We start from the raw sequence: 17213 nt of genomic DNA, 5'->3' as shown, positions 1-17213 counted from the left end.
TTAACATAAAGCCTCCTCTTATTGCCCAGAAAGCAGTGTGACCATACAGCACTTCTCATATGTGCCTGTCAGCCCACAACACTAGCATAAATGGCCTTTTAATCAAGCTCCTTTGTTGTCATACTGTCAGTGCAGCTGTGCCCGACTGAGGGAAGCCTAGGACTGGCTGGATAAATGGATCCTATAGCTACTGAACAAAACAGATACAGTGCTTTACCAGTAACATGGCCTGCTCCTGGAGCAGCTGCTGCTGTAGAATTTCCAAGTGCCGCTGCTCCTCTTCTAGCTGTCGCCTGATATACTCCTGTCACATAGAAATTACCCAGCAATAAATTTATTCAAAAGGAATGCATCAGAACCCCCTGGGTGGAACACCACACGCTACTTCCCCAGTTCAGCTTTATGAGAAACTCACTTCAGGATGGATTAGTGCCTGCAGAACAATTTAGGAAGCTCTGCCTCCTGAGCATTACATTTTGGCCCCTCCTGTTCTGAAATGTGCACTCCTGCAAATGTTGCCGGCACAGGCCAGTGCTCATTTATGTATTTTGGAAGTGGTTTCAAGAAGCAGCAAAATGCACTTGAAGGTTTTGGTAAGTTAAAACACAGCAAGTCTGACTCAACACAGCCAATACAAAGTCACATGCAAGTTGTATTAAACATTAGTGTGTTGCACTGGTGCGATGAACTGTTAGCAACAGCTAGAGCCAGGCATAGTGTAGGCAGAGCTGGAGCAAGCTCCCCCAAACGGGCTCTGCCAAGTGCAGTTGGGACCTGCCCTGCCGAGTCTCCCCTGCCGCCCTCACCAGAAGCCTCTCCTGAGCAAACACTGCCAGCCTTGCTGAATTATGCGATGGTTATGACACAAACAAACATCCACCAGGAAACAGAAATTAGACCAAACTCGCTTGCTCTTGCCATCTAGCCACCTCTTCACCTGCAGCCTCCACAGGTCAAGACATTTACCCTCGCTTCACCTACCCCCTAGAAGAACTCAAACTCTGAAGCACCAAACCCAAGCTGGTAACATCCTATCATGCAATTAATGGAAGTATGTAACATGTGCATGCGCACACACACAAGCACACGCACACATTTACAGTGTATGCATAAAGAAATTAATGGATCAGTGATACAGTGATGGGAGTTATAGAAAGTCTTGTGACAGACTGATGAGATACACCATACTGCTGTTACGCACATTGGCTGAGCCACAGTTTGAGTTAACAAAAATTTTAAGAGGGAATGTGTCTTTTCTTCTAAAAAAAAGAATAAAAATTCAGAGTGGTTCAGCTTGGCCACATCAATTAACCATTTGTCATTACTGGCACTGTGCGTAATTAGCATTTCAACAGTTTAAAAAGCAGCTGGGGGAATACCCGGTGTCTGCCCAAAAGCAAATTGCTATGCTGTAATTAGAGATTTTCCATATATTTATTCCCATTGGTTAGTCTTCTCTCCTTTTGACTCAAGAATCTTTGAAACATACACAAACACAATAAAATTTCCCAGTAACACAATCATCAATGATCTCGATACAGTGAATTTATGTAAGAAAAAATTAAGGTACGTCAGGCCAAACCCAGCATTCCTGAAGTTAATGGGAAATTTATAGTCAATCAGCCTCTAAGACAGAAATTTTGGCCCTTTATTTGCAATCAGCATTTTGCAGTACATGCACAGTAAGTATTGCTCTGATTATCACCCTGATTGAAGTTATTAAAGGATTTTAAAACATGCAGATTTCATGCATAAATATAGCAGCTGAATTTCACAGTTTAACAAGTTTCTCAGTTGTACTTTCAATGTATTAAGGGCACACTGGCATAACTTAAGATATACTTGTTGCCTGAATGGGCATACGTTACTGATTTTAAACAGAATAAGAGAGGGAAATTGCATATTAAAGTTTTAGGATGGAAAATCCTGTGCAGCTCAAAGATTCCATCTCAAATTCAGAGTACACAAAGTTCATGCCAGTGACCAATTCTGTGTGCCAGAAGTTGACACGCAACAGAGCTACCCTTCTCTTGGGAGGCCTTCTGATCAGGGGCATGTCCTGCAAGAACCACTGATCCATCAAGACAAGCCTAGAAACAGTTTTCAGCCCCAGTCATGATTTTGCCAATTCTGGTGATTTTAGTCCAGCCCAGGGGCATGAACTGAATTTAGAATGAGTACTGCAACAAGACTTCTTTTTTTGAGAGAATATTGAGGCTGCCAGAATTTTCCATAAAGCCCTACAATCCTATGTTAGTGCACTTGCTGTAAAAAACAACAAAGATGAAAGAGTTAGTGTTACATTGCCTCTAAGCTGATTTAGGCTTACTACTTTTTTAAAAATTAAATTAGAATTTAGAAGAAACAAACATATTGCACATATATCTGTATCATGGACTCACCTGCTCCCTTTCTACCCTCCTCTTTTCCTCCTCTGCTCTTCTTCTCTCTTCCTCCTCCTTACGCCTCCTCTCCATTTCTTCCAGACGTCTTTTTTCCTCCTGTTCTCTCCGCCTTTGCTCACGCTCTTGTTGCCTTCGAGCTTCCCTTTCTCTTCTTTGTTGCTACAAAAAGGGAAAAGAAACCACAGAGTTTTACTTTTGTTGTTATCAAAGAAAGAGGTGGGGTTGTTTTCTAGGGTGAAGAGCGGGATTTACCAGGACTAGCAAGCTCTGCAACTGAGTGACAAAACAGTTTATGCAAGTGCTCCACCAGGAAACCAAATTCATACCCAGCACACATCTATCCCTAGAAGCAGCCTCACTTAGACTCTCTGGTTTCTTCATGCACACACAAAATGTCATGTACCATATTCTTGCTGACAATCAAGGTGTGGAAACTCACTCCTCTCTTCAAAAAAGGCTAACACAAACCCCAATCCTCAGACAACTGTTGAACTCAAGAGATGACAACTTGACATCAACAGCCTACTTGTTGCCAAAAGGGAGTGATCAGCCCTACTAAACCAGCTAACTCAAATGCCAACTATCTGAACTTTCCCTAAGTAGCTTGTCTCTTAAAACAGTTGGTCTGCTAAGAATTTTGTAGTGTTGGCCCAACAATCAAGCTTAATTTAAGGCACTGCCCAAAACTTTGCCTAAGAGAGAAGGAAGGCTGGCCAACAGCACCTCAGCTCCTCCCAAAACATCAAATGCACCTTTATGTAAAAGAGGAAAAGCAGCTAAGTAAGATTTACACTTACACAGATAAGCTTCCACACATGACCCAAATACAAACAGGTGCTGATTAGGTCTGCTCAAGTCTGAAAAGAACCTGGAAAACAGCTCTAGAAAGCATGAACTGACTCATTTATGTCTATGGAGCACCATATATGACTTCAGAGAAGACATTTTAGATGCCCATGTAGTCGTGACCAATTCTTCCTGCACTCCAGCATAAGCATCCAGTTACTCCACCTACCTCGAAATCCCAGGCAGCCTCCCACAACTGCCTAAGTGTCAAAAGACCCAGCTGTCTCCTGTTCAACCATCAACTGGGAATATCACTACATTTACTTTCTTTATAGGTTTCTACAACATACTAAAAAAATATGGAAGAAATTTAAACCAAAAAATAGCACACACAAATTTAATCCCAAGAACAAAAATGAAAACGTACATTGGTTATTCCTTATCACGTTTATGTTAAGGTTAATACTATCCCAAATTTCTGTTGGAGCAAAGCTGCCACAGATTCGCCTAGGTTAAGATACTTCAAATAGTCCAGCAAGAAAGAGCACTCACACTAAGCTTTACTTTGGGTTCACAGATCCAGTTACTGGTGTGAGTTTCATAGTTGTGCTCAACTGAAAAAGCAAAGGCTGATCTACACTTGCTGTGTTACTTCGTGGGATGAGCTTTCTCTGCTTGGAACATTTTCCTGCATTACTATGAAGGAACTGAAATATCAACAGCCTTTCCATCTTCTGGAATCTGTTCTGACATGACAGTGGAGAAGAAATACTAGGGGGGAGGAAAAAGATGGCTCTTGGGTTTTCTGAGCTTTTCTGCCAAGAGAAATTGTGGATGTCCCATCCCTGGCAGTGTTCAAGGCTAGGCTGGATGGGGCTTCGAGCACTGAAAGATGTCCCCTGCCCATGGCCAGGAAGTTAGAGCAGGATGGTTTTTAAAGGTCCTTCCTACACAAACCATTCTGTGATTCCACCAATTAGTAGCACTTAAATAATACAGGCTGCTTTCCAATTCTCTTTCATTAACTACAGTTTGGGGGAAGATGTGCCTTTCCTGGAGACCACTGTTGAAACACACCCACGCTGTAACTATCATGCCCTCTTCCCTGGCCCACAGCATCACGCTGGGTTCACTACCACCTTCCTGTGCCACAAGACAAACTCTTTTATCCCTCACACTTTCTTTCTGTATCTTCTCAGAAACACAGCTTCCTTGCTCTTGCATCTCTTCTAACTAAATCCATTTACCAGCCTTTTCACTCGTGCTTAAGCCAACTCTCCTCAATGAATGTAGATATAAAAATAGCAAAAGCACTGCAAGGCAGCTACAGCACGCGGTGCATTTCATAGGTTTCACTGCTTCCCCTCCTTCATTTTTTAAGCACTGTAAAAGGATTAAGTAGGCACTTTTATTTCTGAATATATGCCTCAGTGTCAAGCAATTGCTACATTTAAGTCAATATATTCAGGTCCTTCTTGGCTAATCAAGTCTGACAGGCTTTTGTTTAAGAAAAACTAAGACGTGAAGTGCTATAATTCTGCTGCCTTGAGGATGCAAGAGACAGCACACTGCTGACTGGTTAATATAATATGCACATTTATCAACTCAAACAATATTGTGTTGACATTGTTAAGTGGATATTGCAGATCTCAGGATGGCATCATTCTCACCACAAGGAAGACTGGCAAATTCATCGCTTCTTGAATTAATTCAGAAGTATTCAGCAATAATTATAAATAACTGAACTTAATATGAGGAAAAAACAGCTACAAACTGATTAAGAGAGCCAGTTTCCCATGGCAGCACAAAATAAACAAAGTCAATTGTCAAAATACGAGATTTTTAATGAAACCTTGATCCAGATATCTAACTCAGCACATCAGCAGATATTTATTACCCAGCAAAGGAATAGACAGGGAAAATGGATTTAAGACAAATCTCACAAATGTGCTACTGTCTATGTGCCAAAGTAGGCAGGGAAATCAGGATTCTCACCATCACTTCCACCTTCCCATCAGACACTGTCTCAGCCTCCTGCCAGGTGAGTGGGAAGGGAGGTACCCAGCACTGCAGGAGCCTGCACAAACACACTGCATGATCCTCTTATTCCCAGCCCTAAACATATAATAAAGGTTTCACTTCCTTTGCATGTGGCCTTTGAAACCTCAGCATCAAACCAGTGGTCATAAGTGAAGTGGAATTTACTTTTAACACGCCCACGGAGAGGAAACCTACAGTGACAACCATCTCTTGGGTCCTGGTGCACATCTTGTCAAAGCAATGACAAAAGTGGTTTGTAGCAAGTTGAGTTGACCCAACCTGGCTTCAGAGCCAGCCCTATACTGACTTTCTTGCATCCATCTGCTGGCACATGGTTGCCTTCCTGACTGGCTCTAGCAACTCTTCCATGAGGACACCTAACCTGATCACTGTGTGCCTTAGGCCTGCCCACAGGACAGGAATGGGACAGGGAAAACCATTCATTAAAATCAATGTCATATTTCTACATATAAAAATTTGCCTTCTAAATTTAGTTTGTGTAATTGTCAGATACTGTAATTTTTGGTCATGCACTACAAAAAAAAAAAAAAAAAATACTGCTGTCCAAGAAACAGCAGGTATAGATCAAGATTCCCGAACTTAGGGATGCGTATTCAGATCTTCTAAAGTTGGTACAGTATTACCAACTTTCTTGCACATGGCACCTTATGAAAAGCTTATTTCCAAGGAGCAAACTGTTACCCAGAAAGTAAGGCAAGAACTCTTCAAAGAAATGTCAGACATGCCAAAACAGAATTTTGGCAGAGCCCATACTGCCTCAAATTACTGCATTTCACAAAATGGGCATTTACTATGCAAACAACATTTTTAAAACCCACAAAGAAAATACAGTGTCAATATCCATGCTCCTTATCTGGTTTTAGGGTGCAATAATAATGATCTCATAATGGAACCTGACATCTCCAAACTGGAAGTCCATGCAGTAGAGCACAATTTACCAGGAGGGGGCAATGCGACTACACAGGCAGTTCATCTACACCAATGAATTCAGGCCCTTCTTCCTACAGTGAAATGCTCAAGATAGATACAGATCCTTTAATTTTAAATTCCTAAAATATTATTACTATGTCTCATATTCAAAAGAAGACTGATGATACCTATATTAATTATTTCTTTCACAAAGAATTAGGTAGCCTGGTATCAGCTTAGAAAGAGAATCGGCAAGATTAATAAAGAGATTTTTGCTTTGTCCACACTAGAGATAAACCAGAAGTAGAACTTCTTACTCAGTACCAATCCAAGATGCAAGCAATTCAAATTAAGTAGATAAGAATAAGCTCCCCTTCTGTAAAAGAAATAAAGCCCTGGCAAAAATTGCCTGCAGGTACACCTACATTAGCATCTTGGTTCAGATCAGGAGTGCTCTTTTGAAGTGAATCATCCAAACATCTCCACTTATCCACTTTTGTTTCGTATTCTGAAGATGTCTTGGAGTGCCAACCACACCTTTTGGATGAAATTAAAAAGGCTGATGCACTCCAACCACAAGCAGGCACAGAGTCTAGACCTCAGCCAGTCCAAAGGAATTCCTCCTGTCTTTAAACACATGAAGTCTTCAGGTCCTCAGCACTTTAATTATTGTGCTCCACAATCTGCTTCTACAGGACTGTACTACTTGCCAGTGTAGCTATAACCTACCACTTCAAAAACATCCATCTTAGGTTCTCATAGCCAGGGACAGAGACACCATCATTTAATGCAGCTATCCTGAACTGTGGAGGTCCACAGAGAATGGGATTCCAGCACAGCCAATTTTTAGCTTCCTGAGCCAGACTCAGTTTTGCAAGTACAAATCCAAATGCCTTCTCATACTCAGCAGTTGTCTCCACGTTGCTGAATAGAATCACAGAATCCCATTAAAACAGCCAGGAGCAGGTCAGATTTCTTGTTTAAACTAGCTAAACACCTACATAGTTGACAGTCTTTATGTGTCTTTTAAACGAGGGTTGGGGGTGTGACAAAATCCCAGTCGCAAGATCCTCATGTAATTTTCTGTAGTTTGACCACATGTCATTTTCACCTCCTCAGCAAGACACAAACTACAAGGTTCCTGCAACAACAACTTTTAGAAGTCACCTATATGCCTTTTAAAAAGTAATCTTTTCTCCAATACTGCTGAGAATTAGAGTTTTTGGCAGATGTCCTAAACACCGTTCCTGTTACAGTCTCGGTCAAAACTGTCTGGGCTCTGTGCCAGCATTGTAAGAACAAGCCCTCAATTTTAATTTAGGAAGTGGGGAGGGGGGGGAAGTATATGCAACTTGTTCAGGAAGATTATCTAATGCATAAAATTCTACCAAAGAATATTAAATAGGTATATGCATATATACTTTACACAAGCAAAAATTATGAGACAGCAAGTCTGGTAAAAATATCAACTCATTTATGAACGCCCTGAGCTTCAACGCCTGACATTAATCTTGACTCCCATTATCAAGCTCCTCATTGTTTACTGACTTCATCAAAACAGGGGGGGTGAGTTAAGGACAAAGTGACAACATTTCAATATTTTGGCCTTCAATTGTGTCACAACACTGATGTTTATCTAAATTTGTGTCTACTACCCTTCCCCCATCTGAAAGAGCTTGTTTTGGCTGCTGTTTTGTTGAAAACCACTTGGGATCATACATTTTTCCAACACAAGATCCAATTAACTAAGTGGGATTTTTTTGAAAGCTAAATGTGAGTCTTTTCTTTAATGCACTTGATGAACAATATGCCTACACCACCACCTGCAAAAGGAAACTTTTTTAACTCACCTATTTTATAACTCATTCCTATTTATGCCTCCAAGGAACCAGGCAGAGGTTACAGACCCACACAAGGTAAAAAGCTTTGATCTTACAAATTTTACATGTTTTACCATGCAACCTTATTCAGGATTACAATCTACATTACATGCTGTCTTGTGGTTGTGGAAGCTGTCAGTTTTATTTTGGATTTTAAAAAGCAGGACTTATTAAACATAACTTTCAGGTAACTGCCTTTTCTTTCTACTTGCTCATTCTGTTATAACTGTAACATCCCCAAAAAGTTCAACCCACACAGAGAAAATGGTGCATTGCTTTGTTTTACTGGCAGCAGCAGCCCCTTTATTTTAAAAAGAAAATCCAGATTTTAAGAGTTGCACTGATTACTACAGTTAAATGACCTAGATAATTTAATTGTAATCCTCTTCCTCAACAAAAAAAAATACTGCCTGCAGAACCTTAGAGATTAAAGGGGCATTTAAAATAAATCATTGACTCCCATACTAAGAAAAATTTGAGCAGTTAAACAGTAGCTCAACTTTTGCCCACCTTTGACAACAACTATCTTTTATTTTCATATTTTTCTAGTATCTTTTTTTACTACTTACTCCCCCCACAAAGAGTCTAAAAACAGTTAGAAGTGCTATGAGGTTTATCTTGGCATTCTCTGAAGGGTGGGAAAGAAACAGAAGAGAAATGGGCTTTATATGCCTTCTCCTCATTCCTCCTTATGGATTCATGTGTGGCTGAATCTTAGCTACCAATCCCTCCTTCTAGCAGCACTAAACTCATTTGCACTTTGGAAAAGAGGGATAAGGAGCATAATGTGACCTGGAAAGGTATTTGGAACTTTGTATAACTTGTTATGCAAACAGGTCACGGGATGCAAATCAACATTTGGTCCTGGTTGCATCCTCATTAAACGTTACCAGGATTTGGAAAACCAGACTGGGTGTAGTTTTTCCATCACTGCTAAGTGAAAGGTTGAAACAGACTCAAGCAAGAGGTCATTTAAGGACAACTAGAATTTGACCCTGCACTTCCTGAAGAGCCAGAGCATTGGTTTCACTTCAACTCTGTGTCATACCCAGCTCTGGCCTGAAGAGCTGTTTTGAAATCCTCCTACTTCTGAAGCTCATGCTGCATATTCCATCTACATATATACATAAATGCACATGAGATCTTAGGAGGTGAAAAGTATGACAGAACAATATTGTCCACATACATTCTTTTATCTTCCAGTACTGTATAGAAATTGCATACTTACTGTATCACAAAAGTATGATTTACATATTTGTAATTCCTGCAGAATTATAATTTTAACACTGATTTACAAAATTATTTATAGATCTACCTTTAAAGGCCCCTTCCAATCCAAATCATTCTATTATTTTATGATCTAGGTGGTTTTTAGCCACTAAGCTACTGCTCATGAGAGAATAATACATTAAAAAACAGGCTTCCATGAATGAGTGCCAAACACGTGTTTGAGAAAGCTTTAAAGGGAAATCTGAAAAATGTTATGGCCCCCAAAACAGTACTCTTGAGAGAAAAATCCACCTGAGAATAATTTATGTCTCCTCTTCTGTCTACCTAAGCCTAGACAAAGACCAAGAATGAGCCTCTTCCACAAAAAACGCCTTCAAACAACCCAGCTCTGGCTCCTGTTGTCTTCACAGGAGCTGCTGGACATTCAAATGCTTTGGAAGACGTCTTATATTCAAGTACCCAATCATGGATTTAAGTGCTGAGCTCTACATTTAGAGGTGGATTTTCACATGATGTTTTCTTTCCTGAGATAACCTGGGGCTACAAGGAGTTATTTTGAAATGGGTGCAGGAATGGGAAACAAGAGGGGGAGAGGGGCTTCTGTCCCCCCAAACTCCAGTCTCCCGTTTCTACCTCTTCTAGCCGCCTCCTCTGCTCCTTCTGCTGCTCAATGCGTTTCTGCCTCTCTGCCAGCAGCTGCCTCTTGTACTCCTCCTGCTCACGGAGCTGCTGCTCCTGCAGCAGCTGCTGCCTCCGAAGGGCCTCGGACCGTTCCTTGTTTTCCTGCTGCAGTCTCAGGAAATCACGTCGGAGGGTTGATTCTCCAGGCACATTGACAATGGAACTGCAACAAGAGGAAGTTAAAGCCTTCTGTATGATAAAGCCTGATGGACCATTAAATACTTTTGCCAAAGCAGGGGAACATTAATAAAATATATCATGATGTTAAAGTTTAATCTCATTTCTTTTGGAGCAAAGACACTGGATGTATGTCAAATACACGCTCTCAGTGGAAGGCGTGAAATGAGGCCAAGCAAAGGAAGGACGAATGCTAACACTGTGGAGACCCTGATCAATCATATTTGCCATAAATCCAAAGCTTGTTTGCTCTAAGTCATAGCAAGGGGAGCTTTCAAACCTTTAACAGTCACAGCATAGGTATTCAAACCCTTTGAGTGGTTTGTGCATTCACTTAATAAGAGACAGAAATTTAGCATGCTGATTTATAATCACAGACCTTTAGACTTACTCAGCATGGTCTGCCCAAAGCCATCCCAAAAGCAATTATTACCTTGGCTCTCCTTCTTGTTCAGGCACTTCCTCCTCTTCTTCCTCACTTCCACTATATTCATACTCCGTCTCATCTAACAGGAAAGAAATAAAGGCCTGGATAGTACTTTAATTTTAGGGCAGTGGGGCATTGCAGCAGCACCTCAGTAAACCAGCTCCTGTCCCCTTCAGTGAGAAGATCCATCACAGACCCTAGAACTCATTCTACATACATAAGCTCATCTTCCCAGTGGCACAGTGGTTTGGAGAAGACTTCCAGCAAACTCCCTGAACAACACCAGGTTTTACATGTAAGACAAGACACCTGGAGAACTTCAGCACCACCTGAATAAGGAGAAAAGGCTGCCCAAAACATTTGCTTCACAGCTCTTGTGATGGGTTATTTCCTGTGAGTGATTTATGGCATCATTCCAGGAAATTAATCTACCACAGACTAAAGAAGGGAAAGGCATACATGCCAATATCCTCTTAAATACTGTTTAATGCTTGTATGGAAGAGTGGCCAGCAAGTGAGCAAATTTAATCTACCAGAAAATACAGCACTTGAAATTTATACTCTCTCTGTAAAGGACAGAACAAAACGGAGCCTTCTGATAGTCAAACTATGAATTGAAAAAGAACATTTTAAGGATTTGGGCTATAGGAGCTTCTCTTGAAATGGTTATTTAGAATGCAAAGCAGGACAAAAACATGCATTTTTGACAAGTGGCAAAGACCTGATTTTTAGAAGCTGCATACCTTTCTCTCCTCTCTTCTTCCTGGTCCTGTCTATATGGTCCTTAAGCTGGATTCGGACTTGCCTTTCATTTGGCTGGTCACGTATAAAGGGATGTTTCAACAGCTGTTCTGTAGAAGGTCTCTGCATGTAATTCTTCACTAGACAACCTTCTATAAAGCTGAAAAACTTTTTTGACCTGAGAAAGCAGGAAGGGAAAAAAAAGCAAAAGATGAGAGGTAAAACTCAGATGAAACATTTTTCCTGTCCTTCCTCAAATTAATTTCCTGCAAGAGCATCATGTCCCAGAGAACAGTAGAAGTGCTGCCTGCAAGTGTACCTCCTGAACAGATCTGAGTGTGTTCCAGCTGAGCACTGGGATGTGGTGACACAGGGCTGGAGGGACACAGGGTGACATGAACATTCTTGGAGCACTCAGGCACAGCCTCACTGTAACTCGCCCTCTTTCAGAAGGATAACTGCTCTGAAAGGCAGGATCTGTGAGTCAGGTAAATCATGTAAACCCAGCCTAGATGCTTCTGGATCAGAGCTGGATAGAATCCAGCCTGCTTGGAGGAGGCAGGGCAGCTCTGGTGTACCTCCACTTATCCATGCTACAGACAGCCATTCCCAAAGTCAGGAGAACTGAATGTCTGCCATTCTCTTGACACAAGCAGCACCACACTGCTTCTACATGCACCTGGGCTCACAGAGTTAGATCTGCCAGAATTTAAGATAATTTTATCTTTTACCTTAAGACTCACACACAAAAAAATTTTTACAGAACTAGAGGTGGGTGTTGGTGAGTGTTTGTCTGTTCAACACAGGCACTTTGAGTCTCTGACAGAATTTAAGGGCATGAACTAAACTAAACCCCCCCCTGCACGCAGAATAAACTGACAGGGCATGGGAGTTAGATAACCTGCAGCACCACCCTTCCAAAATCTGCACTTCATTTGAACTCTTGAAGGGGGATCTCTGCAGAAAGAAGTCACCAAACGAGCCACCTGCCAAAATCCAACAGTGGAAATACTCAAAACCACAATGAAGCACTGAACAAGTTGCCCAGAGAAGTTGTGGATGCCCCCTGATCCCTGGAAGCATGCAATGCCAGGCTGGATGGGTTTCTGAGCTACCTGAACTAGTGGATGGCAGCCCTGTCCATGGCAAGATTTGGAATTAGATGATCTCTAAGGTCCCAACCTAAGCCATTCTATGACAATTGTAAAACTTTGTCATCATTTGGCCTCTCTTTTCATAACCTGCACCTGAGCAAGCTATCAAAACAGCTGAGTTACAGCAACACTGCCTTGGAGCAGAGCTGCTTTTTCACAGGTATGTGCTCTCAACCTGCTCCAGTGCTTGGAGAGCAAACATCCTCACTACATGCTTAAGAGGAAAAACAATGATTTCCATCCATCACTTCACTTCCCTACTGCAATAAAAAAGGCTGAATCCAACATAACTTGGATGTTCAGATTTTTTATTCCTCACATCTTGAATGTCATTATTTCACATAAAAAGGTCAATGAATGGCTAATGCAAATGGCACATATGCATCTCTATTCTCTTAATATATGCAGAAGGCAAGTAAGAGAGCAATGCCTTGACAGTATACAAGTGCATAAATAAGTCAATCCAGGTAAAGACCAAGCCCAGCAAGTAAGACATGTTTATACTATGTTAATATTGAATACGCAGTCCAATCACTTCATTATTTTGACAGGATCACAGCATCCCATGATCCCATTCTATCGATAAGAAACCTCTTTCTACAGAGTATTTTTGTTTCATATGTGCCAGTTGTAACCAGTAACTGGGAGGAAATCCTCTGATACTAATGGATTCCTCTCAGCTGGCAAGAAGCAGGCACTCAATTCCAACCGTTTACAATAATTATAGTAAAAGCCTTCATTAGTTTTAATAGCTCCTTTCTATTTAGCAACTAGAACACCATAGCACTGTTCTGTTTCTGTGTTATGATATATCTGAGAAAACACACTGTACATTAAGAGTGCTACAGGAGTCTGTATTTTAAAACATGGATCCATTTGTCACCTTAATACAGATGCTGCTCTACTGAAAAAGAAAAACCAAAAACTTTGGTATTTATTGTCACACAATTTGAGATGGAATTTCTCTGGGACAAACAGAACTAAATAATGCATGCATTTTATTTCATCCTTTGATTTAGAAGCACAAAAGATAACAGAGATTTTGCTAACTTAAATTGCTTTACAATTCTGTGGAAGGGGTAACAAAACTATGCGATATGAGAAAACTTCATGCTACACAAGACAAGATATAATTAATACATACCATTTCTTGGATTTTAACCGTGGGGGAGGGTTCCTGGGTATCAGAAAGAGTGCCCTCATGGGGTGCATGTCACAAAGTGCTGAAGGGAAGAAAACAAAAGCAAACAGAGACATGGAGACACTGGTTTAGCTGCTCTCTGTCAATGCCATGACTTGAGCTTCCACAACCACTCCCACCATCCCAAACATCCATGCAGCAGGTGCAGACAGCAACACAACTAAATGGAATTAGCCCAAAATGACAACAATTCCATAGCTCAATGTGCCAATGGCAGCCCAAAAAGAGAAAGAGGTCAAAGCATGGATCAGCCTCCAGAACTGACCAAGATGGGAACATCTGAGCATGGCCCTCCTCCAGCCCAAGTCATCTGACTTACTTTCTGGTCAACAAAATACTGGGAGATGATGATGGTGGAAGGGAACAATGAGAGTTACTGTTCCACACAATCTTCCTTCACCTGCCCTTCCTTCCTCTACCAGCCCTTCTCTCCCATTATTGAGGTTGCTTCATTTTTACTCTCCAGACCTGGATATTTTGGTACTTCAAGGCATGACAGTTTTGAAGCATGGGAGGGTCTCTATCACTCAAAAGGACTGTCTTAGAACTGAAATGCAAACTCCTAACTTTTGTCCAAAGAAGTCCTGTTTGTTTCAGTGGGCATTCAGTGGGAGTCCAGGATCAACGTGGGACAGCTTTTCCTCCTGTTCCATAGTAAAGCAATATGGCAGAGCCAACACAGGGAAACAAGGGAGCAGGGAGGGAGGCAGCCCAAGAAAGGTCTCTAGGAGCAATGTTCTAACCATCTTCCTATGTCTGATCTCTTACACCCTCAGTCTCAGCCGGAGTGATCACTGTAGGATGAGGTGACATTTACCACACAACTGATATTCAGGAGAAACAGACTAGTGGGAAGAGAATTCTAGCTCAAAAATAAGGGGCATCAGTCTTGGCAAAGAAGCCTCTTGGATGCCTATGGATCCCTGCAGACCACCAAAGAATCCATAGAGATGGACGCTCAGCTGCCACAGGAGGATGAGGAGGTAGAGTCCATGTACCAGAGGACAAGAGCTGTTCTGCACTTACAGAGGATCTTTGCTAACTTCTTAAATGCTACATTTGTGCTTTTACACAAAGAAAGGTCAAGCTCTGTTTGGTTTAGAAATGAACAAAATATTGTCCAATTCTAGGCTTACAAAGCCATACAGGCAGCCCAATGCATTGAACAGAAAGGGATGGCAAAAAGGAGGTAGTTCACTTAATACAGTGCTGGCTAAAGTGTCCTGGGAGCAGCTCTCACTTGGACATTCATGCAAACGTGCAATTAGGAAGGAAAAGGAAAACAACCCCAAACTATCAGGCCTCCTAAAACATGAATCAACACATGACCATTGTGATTTGACTTTTAAATCTTGCATTAAAGTCAGTAAGAACAACAAGAAAATCAGGCAGTAGCTACAATAAAATGACCAATTTTTACCTGGGAAATATCAATACTTTTTATTTCTACAAGATTATTTCAAGGACATTTCAAGCTGGGTTGTGTTGTGGTCATAGATTTTTATGTGCAAAAAAATTAACTTGCTCTTAGGTACCTTAGGTTCTTATTTTTTAAATACAGAGCTCCAGCTGAGGGTGAGGGTAAGCATCCTTGCAAGATCAATAAGGACTTTCATAAAAATTATCATTAAAAGTCTTAACACCATGCCTAACTTCTTTTCTTTTCAAAGGTTTCTGTTCTCCTCACACATCCGCTGTTTGCTTTTATATTCTGAAAGAACTATGTGATAGGAAAAGAGCCTATTAAAAAGTTGAGCATTTTTGGTTTCCAGGTTTTCCTCTCAAATCCAAACTAACTGATAATGATCCCTGCTTGAGAATATCTAAGTTCAGTGCTTTGTCCTGAAGAAGGATTTACAGTTTAAGCCATGTCACTGCTAAGGAAGATTAACACCACCCACTGATGAGTGGAAACAAAAGGAGAAGCAATGTTAGCATTATCCAGACCGACAGAGAGCCAACACAGAAATAGCTGCCACAAATGCTTTTTTCATTAAGATCTGTTTCCTCAAGGCCCCACTGACCCTCTCCCCAGCTGAGGTTTCAGTATTCCAGGCCAGTCCATAGACAAAGTGGGACACAGCTCCAAAACACAATATACTACCAATAGGAAGGAAGTCAGACACTCGATTAGCTTCCAAATATCCCTGCTATAGAAATTAAATTACTGCAGTCTGCACTGTAGTGTTTAAACACAACCCTATCTTTATCAAAAGCATTGCTATTTATGGGATTTCATATTTATAGAGCAGGCAAAACCAAAGAGAACAGAAATAACATGGGGATATTTTCAGAAACCTCAAAACTAGGCTTAGATTACAAGCAGCATCACCCAAGTATATGTTTCAGCCCTAAAACGAGCCCGCTGGAGAAGCACAGGGATCACTTACGGGGAGCTCCTTCTGCCATCTCTATGGCCGTAATGCCGCAGGACCAAAGGTCACTCTGCAGAAAAACAGACACACCATATGTTAGTAGGTGGATTTACCCATTCACACACTAACAGAGCACTATTTAGAGAGGCCCTGTAGGTGAGGCTGAAACCAAACACCACGGCTATTTAAATAATATAAGCCTCTTTCATCTTGTAACTGCATCATAAAATCCTACTTTTCACATAATACGTATGTATATGCAGAAACGCACGCATGTATTCTTATTGAGTGAGCAAACAAACCTTTCTAAGAGCACATAAAAATACATTCACATTATGACAATGGGAAATACATTTGGCAGAAATCTAAGCCTACAAAACAACAGAATTTTCAATATTCCCTTGTCAACAAAGAACTGAACAAGGGCATTCCCAGGATGTGCAGAGATGCAGTTATAAAAGCAAAAACTCAGCTCAAATTTAAAATGGCCAGACTTGTTGAAAACTACAAGGAAGGGTTCTTCAGGTACATAAATAAACAAGCAAAAACCAAAGGAAAATACGGGCCCACTGAAAGGAGAGGTGAATTAGTCACTAACACCACTGAAAAGGCAGAGGTTCCCAAAACTTACACCTCTGTCTTTACCACAGACTCCCAAAATTTACACCTCTGTCTTTACCACAGGCATTACTTACAGCCAAAGCCAACATTTCTCCCCTAACACCTCAGCTTTGCTTAAAACACTACAGAAAAAGAGCCCTTCAGTGGCAACTTTTCAAGATAGCACCTCTGGCCAGCACCTCTGACTCAGGAGAGACCAAACAAGAGCCAGGAAGATCAAACACAGGGAAGAGATGGAGGAGTCCTGGCAAGGAACCAACTTCAGAGAGTGACACAGCTTAATGGGCAAAGTATTGGAGGAGACTGCTGTGAAGGAGAGATGTTCTTGAGCAAAGCAGTCTTCATTTCTGGTCATAATTGTGATTTTTTAAGAAATTACTTTAATGAGCAAATAAGCTCTTCATGCACTACAAGCAAAGAAGCATTTATAAAGATCAGATTTTCAGACCCAGCAAGGCACTCCTCTCTCAGTCAAATGCAGCCATCTAAGCTAAAGTGCACATCCCCATGATCTTAGAGAACCTTTCAAACAATAATTTTTTGTGAACAACCACCCTACAGGCTC

General features: G+C 41.1%; 1 protein-coding gene across 4 annotated transcripts in view; it reads right to left on the bottom strand.

The window, feature by feature from the left end:
• MAP4K4 (mitogen-activated protein kinase kinase kinase kinase 4) overlaps positions 1-17213 on the bottom strand; it is a 165292-nt gene that overhangs the window by 34994 nt on the left and 113085 nt on the right. For all 4 annotated transcript variants that reach the window (XM_054272209.1, XM_054272211.1, XM_054272210.1 and 1 more), the window contains exons 8-14: positions 16043-16097; positions 13596-13674; positions 11300-11475; positions 10563-10635; positions 9905-10115; positions 2403-2564; positions 218-304 (exon numbers count right to left, since the gene is read on the bottom strand). In XM_054272209.1, the coding sequence (XP_054128184.1) occupies positions 218-304; positions 2403-2564; positions 9905-10115; positions 10563-10635; positions 11300-11475; positions 13596-13674; positions 16043-16097 (843 nt within the window). The remainder of the gene's footprint in view (positions 1-217; positions 305-2402; positions 2565-9904; positions 10116-10562; positions 10636-11299; positions 11476-13595; positions 13675-16042; positions 16098-17213) is intronic.

The sequence above is a fragment of the Melozone crissalis genome, unplaced genomic scaffold (assembly GCF_028551555.1).
Source record: "Melozone crissalis strain CALT ecotype California unplaced genomic scaffold, PUWL_Pcris_2 ptg000013l_1, whole genome shotgun sequence".
In the NCBI taxonomy this organism is placed as follows: Eukaryota; Metazoa; Chordata; class Aves; order Passeriformes; family Passerellidae; genus Melozone; species Melozone crissalis.
The sequence above is the reverse complement of the archived record's forward strand: the minus strand, read 5'-3'. Positions and strand labels throughout refer to the sequence as shown.